General features: G+C 42.8%; 1 protein-coding gene across 1 annotated transcript in view; it reads left to right on the top strand.

Annotated features, from left to right (window-relative positions):
• LOC147879657 (uncharacterized) overlaps nt 1–26,487 on the top strand; it is a 30,709-nt gene extending 4,222 nt beyond the window's left edge. The window contains exons 2-5 of the mRNA XM_087371425.1: nt 19,784–20,795; nt 20,885–22,478; nt 22,704–25,077; nt 25,233–26,487. Of these exons, the coding sequence (XP_087227551.1) occupies nt 19,784–20,795; nt 20,885–22,478; nt 22,704–25,077; nt 25,233–26,058 (5,806 nt within the window). The 3' untranslated portion in view covers nt 26,059–26,487. The remainder of the gene's footprint in view (nt 1–19,783; nt 20,796–20,884; nt 22,479–22,703; nt 25,078–25,232) is intronic.
• The last annotated feature ends 201 nt before the right edge of the window (nt 26,488–26,688 follow it).

The raw sequence follows: 26,688 nt of genomic DNA on the forward strand, positions 1-26,688 counted from the left end.
GCCTGGATTAGTACTCCAAAAAGAATGTTATGGTTATGTGTTTTAGTTCTTATAGTCTTTGTAAATCACCTCTAGTCACCATATGATGTAGGCCATGTGATATGTCTTTGCCTCCATGGCACCTCTTGCAGACATGAGAAATTGAGTCCACATAAAGGCATAAGATTAATCCTTGTACATGCAAGAAAGATAACCATTTGGGGGGGTTTATTCCATTTTCTAAACCTTGGCCCTTGGGCACCCTTGCTAGAATGAGATCCTAACCATAGATTTATCCTTGACCACCATGAGATGGCTTGTGAAACTATGTGACTAGATGTATCCTTGACATAGCATGAGGCAAACCATTGAGGGGGGGTATGTTGGGACATTTGTGATTGAGGGCTTGCTCTAAGGTGCATGTGTGCATCTAGTAGCAATCACATGTTTGTGTGTGTGTGTGTATTGAAGCACACATTTGGACGCTTTCCTTCCATGTCTTTGTTCGGCACCTCTGACACAACTATTAGTGTAGTCTTAATGCAAGAAAGGATGAAGAACTGGTTCCATCTAGTGTACTACACAAGTTGCCAACTATCAAAGCTGGAGAAGAACTACTCGATGATAGAGAAAGAAGCGCTCGGAAGGAATGACTCCATCAACAAGTTCTAGCACTACCTACTCAAAAACCCCTTCATCTTCCACGTGGACCATTTGGAATTGTTGTTTCTCATTGGCAAGCCTAAGTTTATAGGTAAGATTTCTTGATGGATGTTGCTATTGCAAGAAACTAACTTTATTGTTGTTCATAATCTAGGAAGTTTGCACGTGGTGGCTGATTACTTGTCTCGATTGGTGGAGTGTATTGAGATCCACAATCTCTTCATTAACACTTTTCTAGATGCGAACCTATTTGAGGCAACGATCAAGGGACGTGTGCTAGCCAATGTGTCAAATAGAGCATAATTGTTGGTGTAGGACTAGGGAGACCTGCAAGACAACATCCCATGTTCATACCAATGTGGTATGATGACATGTACCAGTTTCTGCATACCAATGTGCCAAGCCGTCACCTGTCCCAAGACAAGCGTAAGCGACTTGCTCTATGGAGCCAGAATTTGAAATCATCCACCTTGCACCAAATTGGCCGGGACAACATGCTTTATAGATGTGTTTCCCCGCATGAACAACAATCGGTCCTATGGTGGGAAGCACAACAAGGTCTAACCGGAGGCTATTTTGTTAGAGATACCACTGGTCACAAAATCCTCCAGGCCGACCTGTGGTGGCCCATAATTATAGGTGACGCCTTCGCCTATGCAAAGTAGTGTGGTGCCTACCACAGATTGGGACATCCCACTATCAAGGACCGCATGCCACACAACCTAGTCCCTTTGGAGCCATTCTAGAAGTGAGGCCTTGTCTTTGTTGGCATGTTCAAGCCCACTCCCCACCCATTTGATAATCTCTACATCTTTATGGAGACAAACTACTGCACCAAGTGGGTTGAGGTGAGGCCTTTGAAAGAAAATTCAGCTACATCGACCGCCAAATTTCTCTATGAGTAGATTATCACACGATTTGGCTATCCGATTGAGATCATCAACGAGCAAGGAGTGAACGTGGCACATGATTATCCACAAGCTTTCCACCATTTACTATGCCCATTAAATGGCCATACAAAATTTTCAAACAAGATCATGACAACAATCATGAAGAAAATCATAAATGAGAATCGCACAGATTGGGACCAAAAGATACATTTGGTCCTATGGGACAGCCTATAAGGTAGCAACAAGACTTATCCCTTTCAATATGGTCTTTGGAATTCATGCAATGGTGCCCATGGAGCACTTGGTTCCAAGCCTTCCGATCACAGCCATGAAATGACTAAGCTTGGATGAGTCGCTCACATACCGCATGGAACAGTTGCGACAACTCGATGAGACTAGATTCATTGCTACCCATACTGTCGATACAATGCAATGTCACTAGAAGAAATGGGTCGACCACCATGCGAAGTGGTGGGAAGTGATGGGAGAGAAGAGATGCATCATGACAAGACTTGAGAACACAAGAAGAATCCAAAAGTGTGTTCTATTGATTGTGAGAGAGAAGCCTCTCATTTATAGAGTGGGAGAGAGGGTGGCCTAGATCATAGGCACCTCTCCTACATCAAAGGTAATCAGCCCTACATCATAGGGACTTACTAAATCATTGGCATCTCCTGAAGAGGGCACCTTCTACTGCATCATCACCTATGTCATGGTCCTAGATAGCACTAGCTGAATGATCGAGACTTTGGCCAGCATCAACTTGAGGAATCAAAAAGCCTGGTTGCAATTCTGTGTTTATATGGGCGGTTTGGTGTTGAGGATTGCATTGAGAGGAGTAGCCACACCTGCAAGGTATCGAAGCATGTAGCTATGCCACTGCACTTGGCCAAGGAATTGGGCTAACTGCTTGCTCATCGCGAGTCGTTCTGCCTAGCAGATGCACTCAATCTTATTCGGATCCAAGGGGATGTCATCCTTCAATATGATGTGGCCAAGCAGATGTCCATGATTAATCATGAAGGCACACTTTGCTGGATTGAGGGATAGCTGTGCAGCATGGCATTTGGTAAGGAACATTTGGAGGTGGCTGATATGTAGGCTCTAGTCCCCGAAGACACTGGAATTGTCCAAGAATATCTCATGAAAGAATTGAGTTACCAAACACTTCTTAGACCAAGCATTGGAATGCCACTGGTGCATTCTTGAGGTCAAATGTCATGATGTTGGACACAAAGACGCCCCATTCGGTGATAAATGCCATCTTTTCCTAGTCTTCTTTGACCATCTAGACCTAATTGTATTTGTTCAACTCGTCGAGGAATGAATACATCTCGTGGTCAGCAACAACAGCATCCAACATGGAATCCACAGAAGGGAGAGGGAAAGAATCGGTTGCGATTGTGGCATTGAGCTTGCAGTAATCTATAAACAGCCACGACTTGCTATTCTTTTTTAGGACGATTATGATTGGGGAGATCCAGGTTGCACGATCAATTGGCTAGATGAATCCCACTTGCAAGAGTTTATCAATCTCCTCTTTCACCCGCTTCCTAGAGCTATGTGGTAGGGCACATGGTGATTCATTTCCATCCATTAGACTATGCTAATGTGAACCCCAACCTTGATTACTAATCTCGAATGGCTACCTTCATGCATGATTTGAGGGTAGTGTAGGAACATGTTGTGGTGACCCTTTTGCTATCCTTCCAATGTTTCATTAAGTTTTTCATTTGCTTCTCTTTTTCTTTCCACCACTTTGGTTGTCACAAATCTTTCTGAGCTATGTGGTGGACACATAGTGATTGATTTCCCTCCATTAGATTATGCCAGTGTGAACCTTGACCCTAATTACTCATCTTTGATGGTTACCTTCATGCATGATGGGGGGGTAGTGTAGGAACATGTTGCCGTGAACCCTTTGCTACCCTTCCAGTGGTTCATTAAGTTTTGCATTTGCTTCTCTTTTTTTTTCTACCACTTTGGTTGGCGCAAGATTTGTGCTAATGTTAAGGTCTAAAATAGTCTTACAAGCTCTTAATTTTCTTCCAATTCTCGCTTTGCTTCGTCTATTGGATGCAATGCCCTTTTGTGCAAGCATGCATACGTTGGTTTATCTTTCATGTATAATATTTTTCTTTGTAACTTTGAAATCTTCTCATATAAAGCTACATTTTGCATCTAAGCATTTGACATTGAGTATTTCTATAATACTCTCACCCATGTGAGCATTTAGTGCTCCATTATTTCCTTTCAATTCTTTATTCTCTTTCTAAAGACTATCATTCTCTCTTTCATTGTTGTGATGTATGGATGATATGTAATGTTTATTCTAAGCCTTCAACATCCTTGCATATCTTTCAAAAAAAAAAGAATTGATATCAGGAACCTTATCTCATGAGCTTGTAACCTTCAATATCTTAACTATCCCTTTGTCACCCTCACACTAAACTTTACAAAATTGGTTTAAACCATGGAATTGTGGAGCTTCTAAAGAGATTGGGTCTAAGGATATATATTCCCATCAGAGAATAGTTCCATATGGTTTCTCCCTTCATTTTGAAGACTTTTGAAATCACTTTCAAATGCTATTCTTCCCTCTTTGAAAAATTGCTAGTCTCACCCTCACTAATTCTTCATAAGAGTGGTCAAACCATGGAATTATGGAGCTTGTGAAGAGATTCGATCTAAAGGATACAGGGGTGTTCTGTCCCTTTACTTGGGATATCCTTCTCTTGTTCTAAATAGTGACTTGGGCTATGACTTTGGGAGCGCTCTCTACAGTTGTAGTAGTAGGAAGCTCTTGTTCTAATTCCCCAGGCTCAGAATTGCTCATGTTAGTGCCTTTCTGATTTACCTTCTTGACTCGTGGCACACAGCCCCCTACCATGCACACATAGTGCCAATTAGGCACACATAGTGCTAGCCAAGCACACATAGTGCCAGCTAGGCACACTTACCTCTCCACAGGCACTACATGTGACCACTCCTACCACCTAAGCATAGGGCTCCATAGGCATAGTCCCTGCTAGACACAGTCACTGCATGTGACCCCCTGACTGCCACATCATCATTGAGCACATTTACACTCCTTCTCCCCTCCATCTAGCCTCTTGATCCAGGAAGAATTTGAGGGCGCTCCAAAAAGAAAAATCGATTGATTTTTTATGCTCTACGCACTCGTCACATCATGCGCACATTTTGGTGCAATTATGACTCACTTTTGGGCCTCGTCGACAAATCCACTTCCTACATGCACATCAGCTGCTGTCCTTTCATCGATCGACGATTAGTATAAATCTAGATCAGAGTAGACTAGATCGCCATAGAGCGGACGCTTTGAATTTCCCCAAGTTGCCAATCTAAGCCCCGCCCAAATTTCCCAACTAGTTCCTACTCGAAGTCAGTCCCTATGCTCACATACGGTTTCACATCATCACATTACCTGAAACTTGACGTTCATCAGTTCAATGAGTAGACTTCAGAGTTTCCAGAGGCATTGCCGATTGATTAGGGGCAAATAGCACATGATTTGATTTCACACACACGTGCCATCATTGTAAAGCCTATTGGCTATTTCACGGCATTGTGCACATCATTTCAGCCTTGTAAAGCCTCTTGGCTATTCCCGACAACATTTGCTGCAAGCCTTGTAACAGATCAGATTATATATATTGCAGTTCTACCTTCACCGATAGTTCAAATTTCACTTGCCACAGTCAGTGTTTTGCAGTTGATTCAGACAGTGATTTTCACAACACTTTGAGTACATTTCTTGCACCATGTCTACGACTAGCAACCTCAATCTAGAGGCACTTGCTAAGCTAGACAACTCAAATTACGGCACATGGAAATACCGAATGGAGACCATTCTTGTACTTTAGGGTCTACACCTAAACCATTATACAATCCAACCAGCAGTAGCTCTACTCCACCTATTCTCAATAGCACCAGCAGCAGCGGGATCTACACCAGGATCTCCAGCTACACAAACAGTTTCTGCACCTGTAGCAAATCCTGCCATTGCTTGAGGACAGGCAGAATGGGATAAGAAAGATAAGTACGCATATCATCTGATCAAGTAGAATGTCCAAGATGTCAAGCTCAACATCAACAAGACATCAAAAAAAGCATGGGATATGTTCGTAGCTCTCTACAAGTCCAAGAACACTTCCAAGATTCTCACATTGAGAAACCAAATCAACTAGAGTTTCCACAACAGCAACGAAACCGGTCATGCTTACGTACTTAGAATCAAAGACTACATTAATCAACTTGCAGCACAGCAGGAGAGACTATGAATCTAGCAGATATGGTTCAAGGCATCCTAAATGGACTAGGAGAGGAATACGAGAATCTAGTCCAGAGTATTGCCATTCAACGACAAATTCTAACACTGGAAGAACTTCAGTCATTCTTACTTGGAAGAACTCAGGACTAAGGCCATTCATGCATGCAAAGGTCATTCTAATGATCAGTCATTCACAGCTTCAGATAGAAGGAGAGGCAGAGGCAGATGATTCTAGAAAAGTGGTCATCATCAAGCAACAAAATCATCATCAAAGTCAGAATTAGTGTTAGCATCATCCTCAGCAACATCAGAATCAGCAAAGAGGAAATCATTCCAACCAAGGAAGATTCCAAGGACAAGGGAATGCATCCACCAACATGTCAAACATCTAGTGCAACTATTGTCATAAGTTTGGACACTATGAAAGAGATTGCCACAAGAAGCAGTATGACCAAGGCGATCAATCCAATAGCAATCAAGGGAATTTTCGTAGCAGAGGAAATCATCGTGGTGGACATTCTAGTCACAGTCATTTTGCAAATGAACATGGGAATATGTTTCTTGCAAATGAGGAAATGCATAATACTGATACAGTGTACCTAGACAATGATTGCAATCCAAAAGAGGATTTCAGCTATCAAGTCGACCAAGCAGATCAAGATCCTTGGTACATTGACAGTGGTGCATCATCTCACATGACAAATCATTAGGAATGGTTCACAAAGATGAAACCATTAGAAGGTCAGAAAAACGTCATCTACATAGCAGATAATACATTGAATCTAGTTCAAGGGTTAGGCATTATCCCTATGAACAATTTTACTAGTACGAAAGGATTGGTGAAAGATAAACTATATGTTCCGAAGAACCTCTTGTCAGTAGGTCAAATGACAGAACACAACTACAGTACTAGATATGCATGCTATGTCAGCTCAACCTCAACAGATGCCACTATCTGCACAATGGCACAAGAGATATGGTCATGTCAATTTCAAAAGCTTGTTAGATCTCAGGAATCAAAATATGGCACGGTTCTTGATATAACTAGCAACACTCAGTAGATGGAATGTGTACTAGCTCGATGTCAAGAATGCATTTCTCAATGGTTATCGAGATGAGGAAGTCTACATGCAACAACCAGCAGGTTATGTTGAACCTGGAAAGGAGAATAAGGTTTGCCATATAAAGAAGAGTCTCTAATAATGGCTTAAAGCAAGTACCCAGAAGTTGGTACAGAAGAATTAACAAGGATTTTGATGATCTGGGATACATGAAATCCAATGCAGATCATACTCTCTACTACAAAGTTCAAGGGGAAGACATTACTCTTGCTTGGATTATGATTTTTTGTCTGGCCAGAAATGCTTCTTATTTGGTTTACACCTAGATAAAGTGTATGATAGGATTTGGTGGGATTTTATTCTGGGGCTTTCCTGGATAGGTTTGGATTTGGTGAGCAGCTCTGTAGAATGGTGGCTTCTTTGTTTGGGAATGGATTAGCAACCCTTTGTTGAATGGGGGGATGGTAGGGTGCTTTGAGCTAAGACGATCTGTTCGACATGGGTGCTCCTTAGCTCCACTCTTATTTGCAATTGGGTTGGTTCCTCTACAACATACACTTAAGCAAACACTAGCTGAGGGTAAGTTGGAAGGGGTAGCACTACCGTCTGGTAAGCAACTCAATTCACAAAATGTTTGTTGATGATCTTATGATGTTTAGCAAGGAGAATCGAGAATGTGTTTGAAACTCTGAGAAAGATAATGTCTATTTTTTGTATTGCATTAGGATCAGTATGCAATTGGTAAAAGTCTTTTGCATTGAGGTTCTTGCTAGATTCGCTGTCAGATTGGGGAGGTATGATGCCCTGCAATGGGTGCCTTGTGGGGAGGTAATTCAGTATTTGGGAGTGCCTTTGGGGATGGGTCTTGCTCTGCAATAAAGATTTAATTGGTTCAAGGATCGGATAAGGTCGAGGCACAGGGGCTAGTATGGGCTAACTTTAGGTTGGAATGCCAAGGCTCTACTGTTTTTGATCAAGCATATCCTATCGGCGGCTACAACAACATAATACAACATAGTGTACAGGTAGCTATATCATGTGCAATCCTCTCTCTCTCTCTCCCTCTCTCACTTCCGCTATGGCACTTTTGTCATTCTTAGTGGATGGAGGTGCATAGATGCTTTAGGGAATTCCTTTGCTTTGAAAAAGTGGGTAGGAGCTGAATGCATTACGTTTCATCAAATGCCTTGAAGTCTCGAAAGAAATAGGGTGGATTGGGCATGCTAGATATTGCTATGAAGAATATATCCCTTATTATGAAGTGGATTCCTAAATTGTTTGATAGTGAATCACCATGGGTGGAGTTGGCACATTGGTTTATTGAGCAGTCTAGATGTGGGAAAGTGGGAGTATGGGGGGGGGCTGATGTGGTATGAAAGGTTGTTTTTAGATTTCCCTTTGCAAGTGAGAGGGTCAGATCTAGTGGGGGCTTGGCATTTTGTGAGTTTTTATTAAAAAATTTCTATAGCTCGTGGCATGCCATTAAAGATCGTATGGTGTAGAACTCTTACAACCACCTTGATCTCTAGCTACAAGGATTGATTTGACTCAACGATAATGCTTTTTTGAAATGGGAAAATGTAAGCAGAACTATGCATTTAGCATTAAGAGAAATTTAAAATAATGTTATATGCAAACTTGTATTCTTACATGTAGAGGACCCAATACAAACAGACACATCTTCCAAAAAACTAGAAATTACTGATGTTCAAATATTTGACCTATGGATGACCATCGTTACTCTACTCCATTGTTACAAATTCCTTGGAACAAAACAAAACTTGAAGTATGTTTCCAAAGGGGTATAAATTCCTTGGAACAAAACAAAACTTTTGATACATGCACAATTTGACCTCTTTGACACCGAAAATGGGCTCAGAAGGCCCAAAAACCTTTAAAACGAGTGCAAACATGGGTACCTTTAGATGAGACCCCAAAATGCCATTTGGGAAAAACGTTTTTGGCACCCGGTCTTTATAGCTCACTGGCGAGCTATTGTTTCAAGATATTTATGCTTGGCTCAATGAATGCACAAATGCAATGATGCTTGGCTAATGCTTGCTTGCTTGTCTTTGTAGCTTAATAGTGAGCTATTGATTCAAGGTATTTATGATGAGATCTTGTCCTCTAATCGAACTAGCTCCATGGTTTCCACTGAGTGTTTCCTATGTTTAACAAATATATTGCCTAGTTTATTATGATTTATACTTGCATGGTGAGATGTGAGAATTATAACTAGCCACTAGCTATAAATTTCACACATAAAAATACTTGGAAAACTCACAAACTCGCAAGAAAATTCTCACAAAATGTCAAAACCCGATCTAGTGTTAGGACTATGGAAGGTGGTTATTTCAGGGTTATTTCCAATTGCTAGTGGAAATCTTTGGGAGTTCTTCATGGGGATGCTAGCGTCAATGAGTGTATCTGGTGGATTAGGGCTCTACGTATGGAAGGAAAATCAAGTGCTTTTTTGATTTGGCTTGTGCTCATAGTACTTGCAAAAAAGGGTTGGTGTATTGAGCTTAGATATGGAATCCACTGAAGGGGAATTGGTTACCAATGGGAGATATAAGCTACCTATTTTTTTTTTTTGTGCGTGAGATGACTTTGATGCAACACGATTTTAAGGAATTTTCCAAAGATGTGGCAAATGAAAACATGATGCACAATATTTTAAGATGTGCAAATATTTATTTTATTTATTTATTTATACATACATACTTATATGTAGTATTTATACCTTTAAATGAAAACATGATGATTGATTACATTTGATGAATTTAATCCAATTAATTTTGGTCACATTATGAATAAAGGCACTGCTAGGGCTTATTGGGATTTGATTAGAAATTTATTAAAAAGCATACACACATTGAGGTTTAAATATAGTCAGTCCCTATCCCAAGGGGGGGGGAGAGAGAGAGAGAGAGAGAGAGAGAGAGAGAGAGAGAGAGAGAGAGAGAGAGGCGAGGGGTGTGTGTGTGTGTGTGTGTGTGAGAGAGAGAGAGAGAGAGAGAGAAGCGGGTTGCAATGCTACAAAAAATATTTTCCCCAACTAAACGCTTTTAATTGAGATTTACTTCAAAAATTTATTAAAACTTCACAAGATTTGGGTTTTATTTTGAAAATTTCTCAAAACTTCTCAAGGTTTGAGATCTGTGAAGAAAACCTTAAATTTTATTCCTATAATTTTTATTTTATTTTTAAAAGAGGCTGAATATCAAAAGGGGTTGGTCAGACCCATCAGAAAGAGATTAAGATTACAAAATTTGGCTATACCAGAAGAGGGGCCACACACCCACAACCTATGCTAGAAGCAACTAGACCCTCAAATGGATGCCACAAGTAAGAGGTTCCCAGTGACTATTGGGTCCTTGGAGGTTAAGATCCACCCCAAGTCCCTTAACATACCCTTCACTTGAAATAAGATAGTGACCTCGTGGTCGACAATTACATCACCTTTGAAAGCCACAGAGTTCCTCACATCTCACATTGCCATCATCACTGCAGCCCTTATGTACGGCCAAGACGTGATAACTAATGAGGGTAATCTTGCAGTTTCACCAAGAACAGCTAACCTTTGGAGGCTAGATAAAATTTGCTCATTAGACCTGATTCATGAATCTCGTGCTCAACTTTCCTCCACACTTCATGTGCCTTCTGGCATTGCCACAACAGGTGTCTTATGTTTTCCATAGCCCTATTGCACATTGAGTAGAAGGGGGAAACCAAGAGATGTTTTGCTAGTTTGGCCTGAACTGGAACCCATGATGTAGAACCTTCTAGAGCGAAAATTGGCCCTTCCCAAATATATAGCTCTCCAGATGGTTCCTAGGCATTTACGCCACCATGCCTCACCTCTTCTCAGTATCCATTTGCTATTCAGGTCCTGGAAGAGAGGGGTTTCCTACAAAAATCGGCAATAGACACATCTCAACATGATTTTTGTGAGGCGGGTTTTCCCATGAGCCATTGATCCTCCCTCTAGGAATTGGAAGTTACTATATTTGAGGGCGACTCCTTAAGATTCCTTTCTAGCATTGGCTGTATCATATCTCTCTCCCCTATGCTTAGTTTCACCCGCTTCTCAATTTGGTCAACAGATAGCCACCAACAGGCTGACTTTGCATCCCAGATGTCTTCCCACACTCTGAAGCCTTTCCTAAACAAATTCTACACCCTTTCCACTCAAGGCATGCTATTCCTTCTTCCCAAGCCGCTGCTAGGCCTACAGCCAAATCTAATCCATACATTGAAACAGGGAAGGAAGAAAAGAGGCGATAAAAACCAAGACATCCCATCCCACCTCCCTACTCTTCTACCTTTAGCTTTCTCCAGAAAGACCTTGATGATCTCATGGGGATAAGCCATGAAAAAATCGAGGAAGCCACTTGTAGATCAAGGCGCAATTGCGGATTCTTATATCCGGTAGTCCTGGTCCCCCCTGTTCTTTAGGAAACATCAGCGGATTCCAAGGGATATAGTGCATCTTCCTTAGGCTCTCTATTTCCTCCAAGAGAAAGATTCTAAACAACATTTCAATGTTCAACCAGTTATATTTAGAGTTCCATACTGTTGCCACATACATCATTGATGCTAAAAGGATGTGCTGAATTAGTAGAGCCCTTGCATTCCAGCCCAACTCACTCGATGCTCTAAGCTTATCATTGATTCTATTTGCAAACTAGTGACGGTGATATCAAGTCCTAGTGGGGCCCCGAGGTATCTTACGATTTTGCCTGTTGGAACCACCTGTACCTATATCTCTTTGAACCAATCCAAGGGAGGACCATAGTCACTTTTGAGGGCAAAGGTCTTTGCCCAGCTACATTTCGACCCTGACACTTGGTAAAAGCTCTTGAGAATAGACATCAGACTCACCACACTGTCCTTTTACTTGACTAAAAATGAGACTATGTCCTCTGCAAAAATTTGTGTGCTTACCTGACCGTCCAATGGGAGTTGACCCCTCGGATCTTCCCTTCAACAATTGTCATTTTGAGAGTGAAAATAAGAGGAATAGTACATAGTGAGAATAGCCAGAGGACAGCCTTGCTTTACCGACCTCTTGAGGTCAAATTTTATTCCTAAAAATTAAAGGCAACATATGATCCCAACTTTGAGACCGAGTGGAGCGGGTTTCTAACCCATCCGTCATGGATGGGTCATGCTACTAGTCATTACAATATTTTTTTTTTGGCACATGTTTCATTACAATAACCTTTTGGCCTAATGAATTATTATTGACCTTGTTTTTGCTTTATGGTGAAGTTTACGCTCGAAAAAAGCTAGCTTGCATTTCCAAAAGGTTTCAGATCAAAACTGAGAAATCAGTAGATATAGTAGGTGATCAAAAGTGAGTGAGGTTTGAGTTTTAATTTGAGAATTTCTAAAGGTTTGAGATCTATGAAGAAAACCTTAAATTTGATCTCGAGAAAGTAAAGGCAACCTATGATCCCAACTTTGACACCTAACGGAGTGGGTTTCTAACCTGTCGTGTACGGGTCATTCTACTAGTCATTACAATAACCTTTTTTGGGCACATGTTTCATTACAATAACCTTTTGGCCTAATGAATTATTATTGACCTTGTTTTTGGCCCTCCAAGGGTCCTAAGGATGTGACTGCCTCATACTGAGGACTTACCTGATGAATAACTGCATGATCACTGGTGAACTCCTATTGAGTATCTGCATTTGATGTGACGGTAGATGGAGTCGAATCCATGCATGAAGATTATCATAAGAATAAGTCTGTGCTGATGTTGATGGGACTGCCTCGTGCCATCAAATGTGCCTCATGCTGAGGGCTTAGCGAAAAATGTTCATGATAAAAAACTGTGGGCTGATCCATGCTAACATGTGGTACATTTGTGTCCGATCTCTCAAGACCAACGAGGCTCGAGTCTACAAACTTGCATGCAGCCCTGTGGCAATGAATGGTCGAAGAAGGTTCTCTTTCCACTCACGGATCTCATCCAGAGTCATGACTGGTATATCATCAACTGTGTGATGTGGATAACTCCATGCTTGAGGCTATCTGGTGCTCTGTGCTAGAGGCTTACCCGTGTACCGAGATGAGAGTGTCTACCCATGAGAACATTGTAAAATCACCTCCAAATTCTACCTGGATCAAAAGTTATGGCTCCTGGAAGAATGGCCAAACTTTGATCACAAGAGGGTGGTCAAAATGATGATGTGGATGGATGGTGATGTGGCAATTGTCTGGCCTTGCCACCGGGAGATGAAATATTCTAAGCTAGAAGAATGCTATGTACACAAGTGTCTATACAATTCAATATGGGATAGACAATTTGGATTTAAGCTCGTGTTTCCTACTCTCGGTGCCAAGGAAGCAACCTAGATCAGAAATTGATCACTAGATCTGCTTGTTTTCATTCGTGAACACACAACAGCAACACTCTTGACATCAGTTCACATGAAAAAGATGATTAAGCTGAGTGGATATAACATGGTGTTAATGCTTCTTCTCATCGGGACTTTATAGCCATTGAGAATCCAGGTTAAGGTTGGTACGTTTTGCTCCACGGACCATGGTCCATAGCTACCAGTGTTTTTGTTCAGAATCGTTTCGTAACTTTGTCATTGCAGCATGTACTTTAAATAAGAGGAAAATTTTACTTTCATTATGGCATCTTAGTCGTTCAAGCAATTCAAAGCGCAACCTGAAGCACATAGGATATTGCTTGCTAATAGTAGGTTGATAGGCAATTTCTTGTATACTTGAAATGGCTGGGAAGCTGTTAAGCATGAGGCAACGAGGTAGAAAGAAGAGAGGCTAGAGAGACTGCCCAACAAAAGCTAAACGGAGAGTAGGAGCACGAAGAAGAGAGGCGGGAGAGATTGCACAGCAAAAGCTAAACAGAGTCGGATTCTAATTGGGTCTAGAATCTGTAGTTCCACTTGAAATTTGCAAATTTTTGATACCAAAAAGACTCGCAACGATGAGGTGATGAGCAACTTGTTGGGAGATGGCAATCAAAAATCATGCAGAGGCAGGATGCCTATTTCGACAGCTTCAAAATTTGCCACAGATGAAGCAAAAGAGTTGAGGTACTCCGCCGAGGTGGTGTTTACGATCACCTGCTACATATTTTTTGAGAATCGGAACTAGCATGATCGGGGAAACAATGACAGATTTCTACCTACAATACCAAAAAAACACGAGCGAGAAATGAGTCAGACCTTATTGGATGGCGAGTGATTGATGCACCTGCTACCCCACACAAGCAATCTGGAGCGAACCTTCAAAGCTGTATTGCCTCCAGCCCATGAACCTTCAAAGTTGAGTAAAGCCCACTAAGAGTTACCCCATGAGCGGAGAGTTCGAATTAATTTATACCCATGTTGGAGGGGCCTAAAAATCACATCTTATCTTACTATATATTAAGGAGAGTGGGAGGCAAGAAGTTGCCACATGTCGTGTGGAGAGGGAATGGAGGGGAAGCTCTAAGAGTGCCATGTGTCACTTAGTTAGAGCGAGTTGAGAGTGTGAGAGAGGCAGGGGCAGGGTCTTGCCATGTGGCAAAAGGAATGGATGGAGTAGAGGCTTGAAGGAGATGGATCTCCTTCAATGCCACGCATGTGATACAGTTGCCTCTCCATGCTTAGAGCCCTCTCCCTGGGGGGGTTCACCTCACAAAATTTTAGTATACCACGTGCATTCAAAAGGAGAGGTATTTTAATGGAACTTTTGGAAAAAATTTAACAAATTTACAATAACAGGAGGGGTTCTTTTAATTCCACTTTAGACAAAAATCCATAAGTTCATAAGTAAAGAGTGGTATCTTTATTGGAGGAAAAAAATTAGTTAAGGGGGTTTTAAAATACCCTTTGAATGCACGTGATACCTAAGGAAGGAGTAGCCTAGAGGTGTTAATGAACACCACATGAGGGATGTGAGGGAGTAGCCTAGATTGCACACAGAGGTGGGAAGGGGGAAGTTTGGCTCAACCGAAGTATCTAGAAGAGGGAAAGGAAGCTGTTCGGGCTATAGATGGTGCTGCTGCTTTTGTTGAAGCTGAGAAGGAAGTGGAGGAGATGATGTTGGGAGCATCAGGAGAGCCAGTACTGAGGGAAGAGGGGTTGAGGAAAGGAAATTGAGAAGCATTTGGAGGGGGAGCACCAGGAGCGGGCTCAGGACGGAAGAGGGTGCTGCTACTTGCCTTCTCATCGTTGGATTCACCACCTCCTCTGAGCTACCACTATTAGGAGTTGAGCATCAGATAGGCAAGGCAAGAAGGAAGCATGGGAGCTCCCAAGGACTCTGTGAAAGCGAGCGTGGCGAGATCTACTGACCTTCTTGGAACATGATCGTATTGGCAGCCATCATCATAAGGTGTTTGGCATTGGAGTTCAGTGAGCATGGTCCAATCCTGATCGACGACTGTCTTTTCCCATGCACCAGATTTCGTGCTTTAGCGATCCCTGCAACACTTAGATTCATGTTTTATGTGTTATCCTATAGGAGATATTTGGGGTTGGAATCAAAACTGCAGCAGTGACAAGTGAATGGGATCTTATGGAGCTGCTGAGGCAACCAACTATGATGAACAAAGTGGAACAAGAGTTAGACGTTGTGGTGGGTCGAGAACACATTCTCAAGGAGGTTGATTTGGGCAATCTGCCATATCTATGAGCGGTGATCTAGGAGATGTTGAGGCTCCATTCACTGATGCCATTGCTACACCACAACTCAATGGAAGCAACCACAGTGGTAGGTTATAAGATCCCAACGAAGACGAGAGTTTTGGTGAATGTGTGGCCAATAGGGAGGGAAGAGGGGGCGTGGGAGAGGGCGGAGGAGTTTTGGCCAAAATGAAGCACAACATGGTAAGACTTACATGCTACCTGAAAGGCAATTACACAAACATGGAGGGGAGTTGGGAATAAAAGGCAGGGTGCTGAAGCAGCATACGAAGCAACAAATGAGAGAAGATGAAATATTTGATAAGTGCAAGAAGGCTGGAAGGGTGAAGTTTGGCATTTATTGTGGGTAGGGGAGAACAAGGATTTGGAGAGAAAAGTAGGGAGCAAGTTGGGCAAGGGGCATGGTAAAAAATCCGATTGGGAATTCATTGTTGATTGTGCATTTTGTGAAAAAGGAGTTAGGAGCAACTACCCAACCTACAAGGCCTACAGAAAAGGGGTCTTGGGAGGGGAGAGCTTTCTAGCAATGGGGATCATGTGGAGAAGCAGGCAGGTAGATGGATGATAATGAGGCCACAAATACACTTAGGCAATAGCTTTTACTGCTCTAGCTACTTCTCCTTTTCACATATCATCCATGCCTGCCTTGCTTTGCTAAATTGGACCTCACTCCCTGGAACAACTTCAACTTCAAAAAAGCACCCTAGGTACACAAGCCACTAAGTCTCGGATTGAAAAGCATGGCAAAATGATTAGAGATCGTCATCGCCTCCATCATCTAACATGAGAACTTTGAAGCAATCAAGAGGATATTCAAAGCCCAAAGCACCAAGGATAGTCGCTTGGTTTACTTGAGTGGGTTGGTAGTCGAAGGGGGAGTCTTTTATGTCAAGAAAAGATAATCCACGATAGCTATTAACTTCAGTTGACATCAAGATGATATGGATAATGGAAAAGCACAAGAAGCTAGAGGAGGTGATCAATACAAAGTTGTTGTAGCTTGCATCAAAGACCTTAGAGATCAGTGCTTTATTTGGCTCTAGATTAATCATATGAGAATAGGGTGAGTTGTCTGTCCATGAAGAAGGTTGTCGAGAAGCTGGAGGATATCATCACATTGGAAGCTATAGGAGAGGACTCCTATGTCTCAAAGAATAGCCACATGCATATGTTGGTAGGCCTTTGAAGGTTAGACTAAAGTAGTTGGTTGATGGCCATGGCGCAAGGTAAATCTTGCATGTTACCTGCTCCGTTGGCCAATGAAGCTTGAGTTGCATGAAGATTTTGAGATGCCTTGCTGGCACTCAAGACATACATTGTGCCTCTTAAGTGCGACTATGTTTAGGCACTAATTGTTCCTCTTAGACAATTCTTTCGAATGATTCTATTGTGTAACAACCTAATTATATTTACACTTTGATTTTGTTTATGGTGAAAGGAATCTACCCTTGCTGTGTGAAAGGAGTTGACCCTTGACTTGACTTGCATTACAATAGTTTCATATAATAATTGTTCAAAATCATGCCCTTACTTTCTCCCTCAGGGGGTGCACTACTAATAAATTGTAGGTATCACATGCGTTCAAGGGGTATTTAAAAAACCCCTCAACTAAATTTCTTTCCTCAATAAAACCACCCCTCTTTACTTATGAACTAACGGATTTTTGTCTTAAATTTAATTTAAAAACCTCTCCTGTTATTGTAATCTTGTTAATTTTTTTCCAAATGTGGCAGTAAAATACCCCTCCTTTTGAATGCACATGGTACACTAAAATTTTTGGAGGTGAATGCCCTGAGCTTTCTCCATGGATGAGCACGTGCAATGTCCTAAGCAAGATTTGCTAGGGTTTTGTGTCACTGGTGGACATCATATAGAACACAATAACAAATTTGTGATGGGCAACAAGGGAGAGATCTGGAATATGGTAGATTTTGCCAAGTACAGGATGAAGAGCCAATGGAGATGGGATTGACAATCTTTATAGGCCTCCTCTATTTTTCAATAGGTCTTACATGTGTCATATCTCCTATTTAAGAAACTAAAATCTTTCTCTCTTGGTATTACACGTTTTTTAGGTAAGTATACTAGAGCCTACAGCAATGTCTTATTGATCAGCAAGGTATGGCATTATTTCTCCAACACGAATGGATGGAAGAGACAATACCTAGATGAATGGCTTCTCTAAGAGTGTATCAGCAAGGTTTGACCCTCAACCTCGACCCCTTTCCTATTATCTTCTACAAGATCCTTGAGGTGATGTTAAGCACCACGAATTGCCAAAGAAGTATCCAATCAGAGAATTGCCAACCAAAAGGATTGGAGACGATAAGTTTGTACCAGATGAAAGAGCATATGTAAGTACGGAAATGAGGATCATGCGCTACATCAAGGAAAAATACAATCATCAACTCAACCACACCCACACCCTATGAAAAGAGATGTTGACAATGTCAAATTGTTTTGTTTTATATTTTTCCGATTGCCTTGCAGCATGATTTGCAAACACAAATTACCAATAAAGTCCATTGTTCCCCAGTTCCATGTAATGAAGAAGGAGGGACAATGAACTTTGCCAAGTACAACTTGAAGAGACAATGGAGATGGGATTGACAAGATTTTTATAGGCCTCCTCTATCTTTTAACAAATCTCACGTGTCATGACACCTATTGAAGAATCCATAATCTTTATTTCTTCGTCTTGCAAGTTTTCCATAGACTCTTATGGCTTTGTCCTTACAACAATGTCATGTTGATCAACAAGATATGGGTCTACACCCATAGGACCTATCCAATGACATTATTTAAGTGTGTGTTAGTCTTATGTGTTGAAGTCTTTGATAAAAATGGATGGAAGAGACACTACCTGCATGAATGGCTCCTCCACAAGTGTTCTCTCGTCCCCCCCCCTCTCTCTCTTTCTCTCTCTATTAACTTTTGTTGGACTTTCCCTTTGTGATTGTCTTTGGCCTCATTGTGGCTTTCTTTACAACTGGTAATTTAATTTTAATCATCCCCTCGATGAGTTAAAAATTTTCCTTGCAAGTTGTCCTTTAATTTCAAGGAATAATATTTTAGGTTTTATGGATCTCAATGTTTGAATTCTTTTTAGAAATTGTTGAATTAGATATCCTTTAAGCTCAAGCATTGCTTTTAGTTGGAAAAAAGATTTTATGTATGTTTGAAAGGAAAAGCTAAAAAGAAAATATACACGCGTGTTGCACAATCAAGGCCATGTACACACATAAGAAGACACCATCTTACAGTGAGGTGTTCAGCATGCAATGAGGAGTGGAGGAAGAAGAGAGCATAGGGACACAACATAGGGAAAAAGAGCAAAGAGCGCAATGGAATCGAGAGAGGAGGAAAGATAGAGATGCAAGCCCAAAGGAAGAAGAGATGACAAGAGAGTGCACAGGGAGAAAGAGTGAAGAGAAGAGAAAGAGAGCCCAAGGAGATATTTTCGCAGCGAGCGGGCAGGGGTGGAAGCATCTAGAAGCAAGGTTTTGATTTGGGGGTTTTCCCTTACGTTAATTGAGTTCATCAAACCGTACCTGACTTAAAAACAATGGACTGAAGCGTGCCAAACTAATTAATTTTTTCGGGGTGGGGGCCCTATTTTACAACTAAAACAAAGAACCCATTCCATTGCATACATACATTTGCAAAGAATGCACACTAATACTTGAGAACCCATTCCATTGCATACCTTTGCACATAATGCACACTAATACTTACTAGTACAATGACATTCCAAAAAGGGAAGATCCTCAAAACCTTTTTTCTAGGGTAGTGAAGTTTATGCTGGGAAAAAGCCATGTGGCACATTCTAAGCTGGATGTAAGAGGTCTAATATTAGCTACTTACAATATAATGAGGAGTTGGGCAAGCATTCTAGTGTACAACTACAATAAAGTTCAAGAAAGAACCCATTCCATTGCATACATTTGCAAATAATGCACCCATTGCTCACCTTCGTTTTTTCTTTTGATCGTGAAGTTTACGCTCGGAAAAAGCTTTCGAATTCCTCACCTTCGTTTTTTCCTTGGATCGTGAAGTTTACGCTCGCAAAAAGCTTTCGAATCAAAACTGGGCGATCATCATCATCAAGAGAGACAATTCTGCAATTGCGCGATCATCCTCATCTTCGAAGATGGAAAAGAGCTAGCAAATGCAGCAAATTCGTCACAGTAGAAGCGGGTGATTTGCACCACGAATTCCTTGCTCTAGTCCTGCATTCATCGCCATGGCAGCTCGCTTGAAGCTCTACTACCTCGATCGTGTTAAGCTCTTCAGCCTTCCACCCGCCTTTGGCTTCCCTCAGCTCCTCACCCTCGTCGCCTCGGCTTTCCCCGAATCTTCCTCCTCTGTTTCTGTTTCCACCAGATTGGAATTGACATACTTGGACAAGGAAGGGGACAAGATTAGCATCGATGATGATGAGTCCCTGCACTTGGCGCTCTCCGATTCCCAACAAGAGTCCGTCCTCAAGATCCAGATACGCCTTAAAGCTGAAGAAGAAGATCGCACCAATGATCGTCTTGAGCTAGGGGTCAGAGGACAACGTTCTCCGCGAGGTGGGCGTTCTGGAAATGCAAATCCAGCTCTTTGCCGGAGGTTCGCCGCCGGTGTCTGTAATTTTGGTTCGTCTTGCCGGTTTTCTCACGCTAATCCCAATGCTGCAAACAATCGAGGCACTCCGCTGCAGCGCAATGCTAATCAATTCAAACGAGAGATCGACATCGAAAATTGGTTGACTCGTCAGTTGACAGCATCCGAATCTCAGAACATTTCTTCTCTAAGCTCTGCGCATGGATTTGAGCAGCTGCTGCAAATACTCAGCCGCACGAATCCCTCTGCCAAGGTCATACATTTGCTTGTCCTTCTACTCACAAGAGAGGAAATTCGAAGCAGTCTACTCAGGCATGCTACCAACAAGATCTATGGTGCTGTCGTTGGGTCTCCCTTTCTCAGCCAATTGCACACGCATATTCGAGGCACTTTGAAGCCACTTGCGGACGAGATTGGTCCATATATGTCTTTGAGTGAAGAGCTGATGGCACGCACAAAAGATGGATGGAAAGAGGTTCCCTTGGATGAACTAAAATCTGTGGTAGACGAGTTGCCAACGGACGATGTTCTGGCCAATGAAGTACGGTATGCCATGGCTCGTCAGTTGGAGCAAAGGCAAAAGCGGAAGAGACTGAATGCAGTGAACGATCAACCTGATACTTGTTCGCCGGTATGAGCTCAAATCCAAATATTTGCTGCATAGAGAGCCTCGACAAGGATTTGCCATGTGCTGACAGGGCTCTTTTGTCGTGTCCGCAGACTACAGATTTCAGAAGTTTTCCTGTGATTCCGTCAAAAGAACAGTTGCTTTCCGGAGAGGGCTGCGGCGAGCTTCCAGTGATCCAAGTAGGCGTCAGATATTTAAGCGTCGCTGCATATCTGGATGCCCAATTTCGATTGCTGCATGAAGATTGCATGGCAACCTTAAGAGATGGTGTCCATTCTCTTCGCCGTAATTCCAGTGATCCTAATCTCAGTGTTTACACAAACGTCCGTCTGGCTGGCATTCAATGTGGGGAGGAAGCAATTGTGTACCGTGTGTCTTTTAAAGTCCCGAATGCAAGAAGAGAGAAAGATTGGGAATCATCAAAACGTCTGATGTTTGGGTCTCTTTTATGCATTTCACATGACAAATTTCAAACTTTCTTATGGGCAGTCATTGCCAAACGCTCTTCTAAGCTTCTGTCCAACGGGTTAGTTGACATTCGGATTTTGGAAGGGAGCTCCGATCAAAGGCTCAAGACAAACGGATCATACACAATGGCCGAATCATCTGCTGCTTACTTCGAGGCTTACTACCATGTCCTAAAAAATTTACAGAGGCCCGATATGGACGAACTTCCTTTCCAGGAGCATTTGGTATCTCTGGAACCTCGCATACAAGAGCCAACTTATCTGAAAGGCAAGGATATTTACGATTTCAGTTGTGTTTTTCCAGATATGCAGGAGGAGCTGCCCTCTAGTAAATTCCACGTTCTGCAGGATTGGCCTGAATGGTCTAGTTCATTGGACAGAAGCCAGATTGAGGCTTTGAAGCATGGTCTAACAAAGAGGCTTGCACTTATTCAAGGTCCTCCAGGCACTGGTAAAACATTTATTGGCCTTTTGATTGTGAGAATTATGTTGGAGAACTTAAAGAGGCCGGCTCTTCAGCCCACATTTTTGCAAGAGAAGCCTATCAAAGGGCCTATTCTAATTGTTTGTTACACTAACCATGCTTTAGATCAGTTTCTGAAGGGACTATCTGCTGTAGAGACAAACTTGGTCAGGATTGGCGGACGGTCTAAGGTTGCTGAGATGACAGAATACTGTTTGACAACACTTCTCAGAAGGCAGCAAAATGATCGAACCATGGAGAAATGTTTGTATGAAACAAGCAAGCAAGCTTGGGTAAACAAAAAAGAGCTTGAAGTACAAATTCTTAAGCATGTAGACCGATTGAATGTGGAACTTGCAACCATAGAATGGTTACATGGTGTTGCTACAGAGGAGCAGATTCAGCATCTCTTTTACGAAGGTTGTAATCCCAGTAATGTTGTCCGAAAGTGGCTGAACGAAGGAGAGAGAGGAGTACAGGGGGACGGAATTGAGGAAACTCGATCACCGAATGAGGGGGAAGCTGCATTGCAGAACTGCTACGATGTTCTTTTCGATGCGGACATGAATGAAAACAACCTTTCAGTGGATTTGAAGGTTGGATCTTCAAAGAAAGACATATCTCAGCATAATAGTGCAGATGAGGACAATGATGATTCTGAGAGCTCAGATGATCTCGGATCTACAAACTTGGTGGAGGGCTTCGCAGACAGCCCATGTCACATGAGCCCCACAAAAGACGGTGAGAATTCTGCGAGTCTAAATGTGGGCGACGTTCCAGAGAGCTCAGTTACGGTGAAGAGCGGTCACATGAAGAACCCCACAAAAGACATTGAGAATTCTGCGAGTCTAGATGTGAATTCCATTCCAGAGAGCTCGTTTAAGATGAGGCAGCCTAAAGATGTCATAGATACAGATTCAGAAGATTATGAAGATGCTGGAGCAGTAGGTACCATGAGGTTGATATCCAATAAGGCTCCAGATACTCACAAACAGGCAGAAGGTGAATGGGTGGAAGGGAGACCAAGGAGGTCTGGTAATAAGGATACCATGAAGTTGAGATCTCCAAGCAATAAGGAACAAGATGCTCAGAAAAATGCAGATGGCGAATGGATGGAAGTGAGATCAAGGAGAAGGTCAGGTAACAAGGAACCAATAGAAAGGAGTGTACTTCCGGTAAAATACGAGTGGCCATTGGAAATGCTGGTGAATCATGTGGATGTATGGTCTTTGGATAGGGATGCCCGCAGGAAATTGCACCAGTATTGGATTGATGAGATCCGGAATGATGCACAACTCATCATTGGTCCGCTTGCTTCGGAATACGAGAATGCCTGCAAACGGAGGTTGGAGATCGATAATGAAATGCGGCTTGCCCTGCTCAGAAAGGCCAATGTTGTTGGATTGACAACAACAGCTGCTGCCCGCTGCCATAGCCTGCTTGCATCTCTCCAACCTGAAATCATCATCGTGGAGGAGGCTGCCGAAGTGTTGGAGAGCCACATCCTGGCCTGCTTGAATCCTTCAACAAAGCACTTGATCCTGATCGGAGACCACTTGCAACTCCGCCCGTCTGTTGCTGTCTATGACCTGGCTATCCGTCACCACCTGGATGTCTCTTTGTTTGAACGATTGGTCAGAAGTGGAATTGACTATGTATCCCTCGAGGTGCAAAGGCGAATGAGACCTTCCATCTCGAAGTTGATATCTAGTCTGTACCCACAGTTGAAAGATCATGCTTCTGTTTTAGCACATGAAAGCATCAAAGGTGTCAAGTCCAATGTATTCTTCCTGGATCATAAATCGCTGGAGGGACAGAAGGGTGAAGATGAAAGTGGCAGAGTGAATGTGGAGGAAGCAAAAATGGTGGTGGAGCTGTGCTCCTATCTTCTGAAACAAGGGTACACTGACACAGATATCACCATACTGTCAATGTACAAGGGCCAGGTTCGAGAAATTCATCATCGCCTCGCCGCAAGGTTGAAAATTGGTCCTGAATCTGTCAACAAAATGCCCCGAATCAGCAGCGTTGATGATTATCAAGGTGAGGAGTGCACCATCATTATCCTCTCTCTTGTCAGGAGCAATCGGATTCCTTCAAAGGATGGTCCTGGAAGAATCGGTTTCCTCAAGGTTTCCAACCGAGTTTGTGTTGCATTATCGAGAGCCCGAAATGGGCTTTTCATTTTCGGGAATGGGGGTCTTCTCGCTGAAAAAAGTGATCTGTGGAGAACGGTGATCCACGAATTGAGCAGCTCTGCATCGTATGGAAACGAGTTGATTCTCTGCTGTCAGAACCATCCTGGCACAGAGACGAGGATCTCCAAGCCAGATGATTTCAAAGAAACGGCAGATGGAGGGTGCAACAGACCTTGTGATTATCAGCTAGATTGCGGGCATGTATGTCCACAACGATGCCATCCAGATGATCATGATCGAATAGTGTGCCCCAAGAGATGCCCACGAAGGCTTGCATCCTGCAATCATCAGTGTCAAAGCTTATGCCATGGTGCTGCAGAGTGTCCAGCTTGCAAAGAACCAGTATACAAGGAGCATCCAAACTGCGGGCATGCTCAGCGTGTTGCATGCTCTAAATCTATGGAAGATGTGATTTGCATGGAGCCATGTCCCAAAATCCTGTTGTGCGGTCACAAATGTCAGAGCAGGTGTGGGAAGCTATGCACATCAATCTGCAGGCGATTGGTGAAGAAGGATCTGCCTTGCGGTCATTCAGCCAAGATTGAGTGCCACAAACATCCCCAGGACTACGCATGCAAAAAGCCCTGCTCGAAGATCCTCAGTCCAGGCTGTGAGCACATTTGCAAAGGCACTTGTGCATCTTGCTACGGAGGAACAGCCCACATCCCCTGCCTCCAGAAATGTGGCAGAACCCTTGTTTGTGGTCACAGCTGCCAATCCGCTTGTTGTAAAGTCTGTCCTCCTTGCTCCATGCCTTGCCACAAACGTTGCGTACACAGCCGATGCTACCGCAAATGTGGTGAGCTTTGTGTTCCGTGCGTGGAGCCATGCCAGTGGAAATGTGAGCATCATCGTTGCAAACTGCTATGCCATGAACTTTGTGACCGGCCACGCTGTGATTTGCCATGTCAAGAGGTTCTTGCTTGTGGACATCCTTGCCTTGGATTGTGTGGCGAGGTTTGTCCCTCAGTTTGCAGAATCTGCACTCCTAAATTCAAGGACACTATTTCACAGATGACACTGTGGGAGTTTGATACTTCAGATCGTTTTCAGCAGCTTCAAGACTGTGGCCATGTCTTTGAAGTCAGTGGACTTGATACTTGGATGGATATGGAACAATCCCAATCTGGTGTTCAGGATATTAAACCCAAGCAGTGGTGTGCACCATTTGCCCCATCTTCTATTTGCCAGTCTTTTCAATCGTGGTTGATATTTCTCCGTGAAACACATTTTTTCTTGTAGGTGATTTCTAATAAGGTTTGAAGCAAGCCCGTATCACTCATATTTCTTGTTATGGCGCTTTATTTTGCAGCCCTGAATGTCGAACCCCTGTTTTACAATCCCTCCGTTATGGTAATGTTGTAAAGGCTAAACTTAGCCAAATTGAAGATGTGAAGATGAGGATTAATGGTTTTGAGATGACCAACGAAGGCAACAGGTTACTCCAAGCCAAAAACTACGCAGAGGCTGCTGAGAAATTTACTTCTGCAATCAAGCGAAATCCAGCACTTTTAGAGGCATACTTTGGCTTGGGATGTGCACTGTGTGGTCAATTGAAATTCAAACAGGCAATTTGCTTCTTCCAGCTAATTGTGAAGCAGAGTTCGATTGCAAGTGCTGCTGCTGAGAATCTGGGAGCCCAATGGGAGGCCGACCCCCTGAGCTCTCTACAAGAATACTCATGGCTTCAGAATGTAGTGGCAGGTATAAGAAATTCCAGGGCAGGGCAACCATTGGCTGTTAGGGTTCTTTTGCAATGGGCATCTGCCTTATCAAACCTGGAAGATTTCCTCAGTGCTATGAAGTTATGTGATATTGTTCTCCAAGACGATCCTGATCACATAGATGCCTTGGAAATGCGAATGCATGCCAGACATGGGGAGAAAAATCAGGTGGTTAATGCAATGATTGGCGAAGTGGGAGGCAAAGGTCATTGGTACCAGTGCCCAAATGGGCATGTCTATGTCGTGGGAGAGTGTGGGGGACCAATGGAAACTTCTACTTGTCCTGACTGCAAAGCAGTTGTGGGTGGGCAATCCCACACGCCTGCACGTGGAAATACCCACTCCAACATTGATGGCAGAAGCTATTCTGCATGGAGCAATGCCACTGGGCTTGGGCATAACATCCCTGCATGAATAAAAATTTGAAGCCCTTAACATATGTCAATTGGTTAGCTAAAAACGAAAATCTGCCGGACAAGTTTCTCTTCATGTTAAGATTCCACAGAAGTTTTATGGTTGTAAAAATTTTGCCGAGAACCATGTGAATGGCTTTCTTTCATGAGCTTGTTCAAGAACAGGATGCTTGCTGTTGTAGAATGCTCAAACTCTCAAAATGTCAGATTTGATAACATCGACCTGCATTGCAGCCGTGAAGAAATGGATTTCCAGACTTGTTTGATGACGGTAGCTCTGGTTAGTTGTCAGACAGAGCACATTCGATCGGTCATGCCCCTTTTTTTCTCCCAGCACAGCTTTTTTCCAGTTCGTTCAAATCAGTATCTGAGCTTTGGCGAGCCAGCCTTAAATATGCATTCAGACATGGTAAACACGAGGACAGGACTAGAACAGATGGAAGTGGGACTCTATCTGCCTTGCACAAAGTGGGCAGAGAGGAGTTATGTTGTCCCATTTTGCAAGCCGTTCACGAACAGGGAAGCATAGTGGATAATCTCCGAAGTGTAAAGTTCAGATTGTTAGCGGGAGTAGCATTCTGTGGCATCTATATTCCAACGTCAAGGTGGGAAAATTTTCTCCATTCTGCCT

Source organism: Dipteris shenzhenensis, chromosome 33 (assembly GCF_047967505.1).
Source record: "Dipteris shenzhenensis isolate YYH24624 ecotype China chromosome 33, Dip_SZ_1.0, whole genome shotgun sequence".
Lineage (NCBI taxonomy): Eukaryota > Viridiplantae > Streptophyta > Polypodiopsida > Gleicheniales > Dipteridaceae > Dipteris > Dipteris shenzhenensis.